At 32.2% G+C, this 6,668-nt stretch overlaps 1 protein-coding gene across 1 annotated transcript; it reads left to right on the forward strand.

Annotated features, from left to right (window-relative positions):
* Window positions 1–390: 390 nt before the first annotated feature.
* On the forward strand, window positions 391–3,712 carry LOC143561982 (agamous-like MADS-box protein MADS2). Its single transcript, XM_077049917.1, has 7 exons — window positions 391–594; window positions 1,289–1,367; window positions 1,449–1,513; window positions 2,258–2,357; window positions 3,012–3,095; window positions 3,190–3,353; window positions 3,434–3,712. Exons 1-7 carry the CDS (start codon window positions 410–412, stop codon window positions 3,516–3,518), a joined length of 762 nt encoding a protein of 253 aa, XP_076906032.1. The 5' UTR covers window positions 391–409; the 3' UTR covers window positions 3,519–3,712.
* The last annotated feature ends 2,956 nt before the right edge of the window (window positions 3,713–6,668 follow it).

Raw genomic sequence — 6,668 nt, forward strand, 5'->3', positions numbered from 1 at the left:
TAATGAAAGACACGCGCTTGACAAGTGCGAGTGGGTGAGATGATGCTTGCTTGCTTGTGTTTCTGAAATAGGTTAAAAAGCATTAAGCTTTGAAGATGGAAACAACACCAACCCTAAATTTCATATCTTTGGGTTTTGTATTATGAGTTTGAGTTATCAAACTAAAAAAAAAAAAAGAAAACTTGAAAACCCTTAAAAAGAGAGTATCCCAGATTAAAACCAAACCCATCTTTGTGTTTGTGTGTTTTTGGTCAAAACTACTTTCAAGATTCTTGTAGTAATAATATTATCAAATCTGCTCAAAAAACAATCTTGTAAAGTTTTTTGAAATACCCATTAAGTAATCCATCTGGATATGTCTTAAAAGTTTGTAGTTAAATAAAATTGTTTGTGAAGAATAATAATAATTATGGGGAGAGGAAGAGTTGAACTGAAGAGGATTGAGAACAAGATTAACAGGCAGGTGACTTTTGCTAAAAGAAGAAATGGGCTGCTCAAGAAAGCATATGAACTCTCTGTGTTATGTGATGCTGAGGTGGCCTTGATTATCTTCTCCAACCGTGGCAAGCTTTATGAGTTCTGCAGCACCTCAAAGTATGTGTGTCTGTGTGTTGTAGATCTGATATGTGTTTCTTGAATTAAAGTTTTTAAATTTTCAAGATTTCTTGTTTTTAGGGTTGGTGATCTGGGAATTGGCTAGATCTTGTTTTTGTGAATCCAAGGTTACATTTTTTTGGTATTTATTGACATGATTAATATGTTTTGTAACATTAATATACGTTTTTTTTAATTCAACTCTTGATAGATCTTCACAATTCTTGAGGTTTTTCTTCTAATTCAAGTTTTCTTTTGTGTATATGTATAAGTATGTATATGTTTCTTGTTGAATTGATGGTCAAAGTTACAGAAATGATTCGAACAAGAGATATATAGTTGATCTTGTGTTTATTTGTTTTGCAAAATTAAAACTTGATGGACAATGAAGCTCTATATCATATAGCTGATGAAAGAAATATTTGTTTATTGGTCTCTTGGAACCCTAATTGTCAGCACATATATTATTATTCTTCTTATTATTATTATTACAAAGACTGATTGATTTCAATCAAGGATTTTATTTGTACTTTGTTGTTTCAAATCAATGAGACATGCTTTTTGGATTTGAAAATTGATCTTACAATAATTAATAAAACTTCAGTGAACACTGTTATATCCATTTGTTGAACGTTGAATTATCCAAAGGTTTTACAAAATTTGTAGAAACTAAATTTGTGATGTTATGTTTCAGCATGCTCAAGATGATTGAAAGGTATCAGAATTGCACCTATAGCTCAATGGAAGTCAACCGATCCCCTAATGATGCCGAGGTTTTTGTATAATATGCGATTTTGATTCGTTTATGGTGTACACATGTTTAATTTAACCAGTTTATTGTTTTGATGATGTAGCAAAACAGCTACAAGGAGTACATGATGCTGAAAGCTAAATATGAGTCTCTACAACAATATCAAAGGCAAGTAGTGTGTAAGAAACATCGGTATACAATTCGCAGAGTTTCTTTAAAAGACATAAATTATTGCAAGAAACGAACGAACCCAAATTGTCTTGGTTTTCAAAACATGATATAAACACAAACTGAATTTAAACGAAATGATGAGAATTGGATTAATTGATATGATCAGCCTTGGTAGTTTTTATTGAATACAAAGGTCAATATATATACATACATGAGACAGGTCGTAAACAGTTTGAATAACCGTTGTGACTTTTGGTGCGCTTAACCGCTTATAACGGTATTAATATTAGCAGCAGCCTTAAGTTTATGTCACGATGTTAAAACCGGAAAATCTAACCTAATAATGATGTTTATAGGTCTAACAAAATGTTTATTCTATTCTGTCAATTGTTTATATTTTCTAACATAATTTATTATTATTTTTTTTCATTTTTTAAATGTGTTTGTTCTATAATTAAATAAATTTGTTTATACCATTTTAGAGTATTTGAAAAGATAAATAAACATTGCATTTCAATCATTTTCTTATTTTTTTGAAGTTTTTTAAAACTGAAAATTTGAAAGATTCATATGTAGTTAAGAGCTGAGGGTCTTTCTGAAAGCCACCTCTCTATTCTATTGGATAGAGGTACGGTGTGCCTACATCAGATCCTTCCCATACCCTACTTATAGCTTTGCTATTGGTGGAACCCTACTGGGTATGATTGATTGATTGATATTTTGTCTTTTCGGTTATCGCAGGCAACTTTTCGGGGAAGATTTAGGCCCGTTGAATCTAAAAGAACTTGAGCAACTTGAGCGCCAACTTGACTCCACTTTGAGGCAAATCCGGTCCATAAGGGTATTATCTTATGCGTGGTGTTTGATGTGATTAGTGATTTTTGTTATTTAAAGATTCTGAATGTTATTATACATTAATGTCAACAATCTTTTTTCTGGTTCCACAAATCTTATTATTTTTTTAAGCAGTCAAAACTTGGATAAACTGAAAGTTCCTATATGTGTGTGTTACCTTGGATCTTTTCTTATATTTTTGGTTTACTTAATTGGTTGATTTTTTTTATTCATCAACATATGTACAATCTTTTTTACGTTATAATGTATATATGTGTGAACCCTTGGGTGGGCAAAAGTAAAATTGCACTAATTTTGACGTTATTTTACTAATCACGTGAAAATAACGTTAAAAGTGGCAGAAGGTTAATCAGGCATCATGTGGTGGCGTTGATAGCCGAAAGACAAGGGCACATGCACCAATCAGCCGGTGTCCCGATGATTGAATGTTATGTGCCTTATGTCCAAGGCTTGATTCAAAACTACTATCGAGCCGGGGGTCTCACCGGAAGTAGCCTCTCTATCCCTATGGGATAGAGGTAAGGCTGTCTACATCTTACCCTCCTCAGACCCTACCATAGCATTGCTATTGGTGGGATATACTGAGTACGATGATGATGATGATGTTGATGATATGTACAATCTTTTTCTTAATATGTAGACTCAATCGATGCTGGATCGACTTTCTGATCTTCAAGTTAAGGAACGGATGTGGCTCGAATCTAACAAAGCTTTGCAGACTAAAGTAAGAACATCCATGTAAAGATAAATTTTATGTATATATATATTTGACATTTTCTACAATATAATGAAAGAATAAATTATTGGTGTTATTGCAGCTAGAAGAATACTATGCAGAAGCAGGACCATCATGGGCTGCAGGAGGTGAAAATGGAAATTGTAACTCATTTGGACAACACCATCAGAACCAAGAACATCATCCTCCTCAACAAGATCAAGTTTTCTTCCAGCCTCTTGACTGCAACTCCAACTTGCAAATCGGGTAATTATCGTTAATTGTTTGAAACTATGTTGAAAGTTATACAAATATTGTTAATTAATCTTTAGAACCCAAAATTTCAGGTTTAACACAATAGATTCAAGCCAAATAACAGCGTCAACAAGCGGACAAAATGTTACTGGAATAGTCCCAGGATGGATGCTTTAAGTTTCTGATGGTCAATGATCAGTGGCAAACCAGTCAACCCTCTCCTTTTTTGGTGATATATAAATCTACAATAAGAATGGTATTTAATAATTTTGGCTGAATTGTATTAATTTGTAGGGGACATATAAGAACCTACTATTGAAACACAAAAAGAAACAAAGCCTCTTTTCTATTTACAAAATTCATTTTTTGGTGTGCACATTTTAGGGTGGTATTTAGTTAACTATATTATCTTTTCTACCTGTCTTTCCTTTTTCTCTTTCTCATATTTGCTCTTTCTAGCTATAAATTTTAAAAAAACCGTTACATATAAATGGTTTATTTTAATATATTTTTTTGAAAGACAAATTTTATTAAAACCAACCCCCTGAGCGAAAATGCAACCACAAACAACACGACACAAACAATAATATAATTACAAGAATGAAAAATTACACCAATCATTTCAAGTGATAGATTTGTGAGACAATCTATTTTTTAGCCAAAACCAAGAGTCTTAATGGTTCATTTTAATATATAAAACTTAGCTAGTTGTGATCGGGTAAATATATAAAAAGTAAGAATGTTAATGTCATATCATTTTGATGCGGTTATTTACTCATCCCCTATAGATATTAATGAAGTTTGTAGAATAAGAAAATTATTACCGTTAATGCACATCTTGCGTTTTTAGTTTTTAGTCATTATTTTTTGTGTTTGAATTTTTGTTTATGCATTGTGTTTTTAAATGTGTTTGAATTTCTTCAAGTTTCATGTTTATGCTTCTTATATACTTTTTGGATTCTGTTAATGTTTTTTATGTTGTACTTGTATGTCTCCTCGATCAAGATAGGGGTAAAATGATTATTCATATGAATTTATCACATATTACGATTTGAAATACACAACTAGGAAACTAAATGTTTTAAAAAATCGGTTAATTATACCGGTTGCCGTCCCTACGTTTATAAGCCTGGTAAGTTGGGCGAACGGTTAATAATTTGAACTGTCACACCTTAACCTACGGCGGAACATCACTACTATAAAAATAGTTAATTTTTGGGGTTAATTTCTGGGTGGTAAAATGCTGGTTTTTAGCGTTTTAGAACCGCCCAAACAGATGTCGTTGGAAAATACGAGGTGCCTATTTCAGCGGTTTAGGAACCGCCCTAATTAGAGCATAGACGGCGCAAAAATGAACCAAAACTAATACAAAGTTGACCGCCCAAATGAAGTTATGACTGCCCAAAAGCTCTAACTTAACAAAAGATTAGGACCGCTCAAAAATCCAATCTAAGAAATGTAAACCACCTAAAATATGAAATGACAAATTATAAAAACAATTTTGTATAAATTCAGAAAGCCACCTTTTAAATGTAATATAAATTCAAAAAAAGCATATATAAATCCAGCAAAAAGGATTTCAACTTAAACAAAGTCAACAAAACTTCTTTATTTCAACATAACATACATAGTTTTCAAAACCTAATTGTTCAAGCACAAGTTAAATGATACTCAATCTCACTCATTTTATCATCAAAGACTGAAATAAAAAACCGTTTCATAATATTTTCGACCAACTTTTCAATTTCCTCCTGTTTGATATTGATTGTATCGTTCCAAATCTAAAAGAATAGAAAAAAGTGAGATGTAAGTATTGTAACATGTCACACCCCGATTTAGGGTCTCGGCGTGTGACCACAAGTTGGTACATGCTTTGTAAATATATTAGAGTTTATGGGTTAATTTTTAGCGGAAGACTATATGTTTGAATATAATATTAATTTACATTGGAAATTTTACTTGGGAGTTAGATACTCAAGTATTCGGTTTACAAAATATGTGTTCATATTACAAGGATTTAGTTTAATAAAAAATGAAGCCATATTATAACGCGCTTTTATCTTCTTTAAGACTTCAATCCTTGCTATTGCTACTTATGCTTAATTACCTGCAATGGGTTGGAAAAAATACGTCAGCTATATGTTGGTGAACACGTATGACTCTATAAAACATTTGAATGACAATTACAATACAAATATAGTTTTCTCGACAAGCTCAGCGGAAGTATTTCTACTTTCGGTATATGTACCACTGCCCTACACACACAATTGTTTCTCCGAGTCACGTAACCCTTAATGGAGAACTAGTTATGACCGTTAGCCCGCTGCCACGTAGCCATTGACTGATTTGGCTGAATAGTTATGTTTGGATCCTGACACATGTGTATTCGGTCAGAGTTGATTTTATTTTCTACTTTGTATTATAACGTTTTAGAGATCACGAAATCTCAAGTAAACATTGACTGACTCGTTAAGACAAACACTCGTTCATCTTATCAAGTGTAAATATGTTTTGACCGATTGTAAAAGGTAAACGTATTCACCTGTAGCATCGGTGTTGGAAACCTTGACTGTGAATGAGAATGATATAATAGGTTCATATAAATATTCCGAATGATGTTTCTTGATTAAGCTATAACTCTTAAGCTTAACCTTGGAATCGTTTAATTGTGAATGAAAACACTAAGTTTTTAATGTGATGTTTGATATAGCATGCTTTGGCTTAATAGGTTATAACACGTTGGTAAGTTTCTCCAGGTAAGTAAACGGGTCCCTCGGTTGATTGGGATTTGTACGGATTATTTTTCCTTAGGCAAGAAAATTACTACTAGTGATATCACCCTTACAATTTACTACATGCCCGTCAAAATATATCTTTGGTTAACATTACTTTACTATGAAGTAACGTTTATGAAAACTCATTTTATGAATGTAAATGTTTACAAAATACTTTCAAGGTTAAAGGCCATAGCCTTGATTGATATCTAAGCTATGATTCAAATAACTTAAAAATAACTCTTACCTTATTTTGGATACTTAGAATGAAAATAAGAAAAAGGCAGGATCTTGATCTACTCGCTTATGTGATTGTTACTCGATTATGACTTTAAAACTTGCACGATGTAAGTCCCGAATCTAGATCACTACAATTATGATATCAACCCGAACACGATGTTAGTGTGGAATCCTAACATAGTGGTGATTCAAGAACAATATAAATGAAGAATAAGATGAACACGATGTAATATGATTTCAATGCATACGATTCTATTATCAATAAATCGTCTAATACATAAACCGGTTCACACAGAAACTTATGCTTTCTAGA

The sequence above is a fragment of the Bidens hawaiensis genome, unplaced genomic scaffold (assembly GCF_021521415.1).
Source record: "Bidens hawaiensis isolate Kalapana, Puna unplaced genomic scaffold, B.hawaiensis_p1.1 tig00020892_1, whole genome shotgun sequence".
Taxonomy (NCBI): Eukaryota; Viridiplantae; Streptophyta; class Magnoliopsida; order Asterales; family Asteraceae; genus Bidens; species Bidens hawaiensis.

Excerpts from the sequence above, each read along its gene's own strand:
- LOC143561982 (XM_077049917.1), top strand. The coding sequence starts at position 410 with ATGGGGAGAGGAAGAGTTGAACTGAAGAGGATTGAGAACAAGATTAAC. Across the intron at positions 595-1,288 it reads GAGTTCTGCAGCACCTCAAA|CATGCTCAAGATGATTGAAA; the intron begins GTATGTGTGTCT and ends GTTATGTTTCAG. Across the intron at positions 3,096-3,189 it reads ACAAAGCTTTGCAGACTAAA|CTAGAAGAATACTATGCAGA; the intron begins GTAAGAACATCC and ends GTGTTATTGCAG.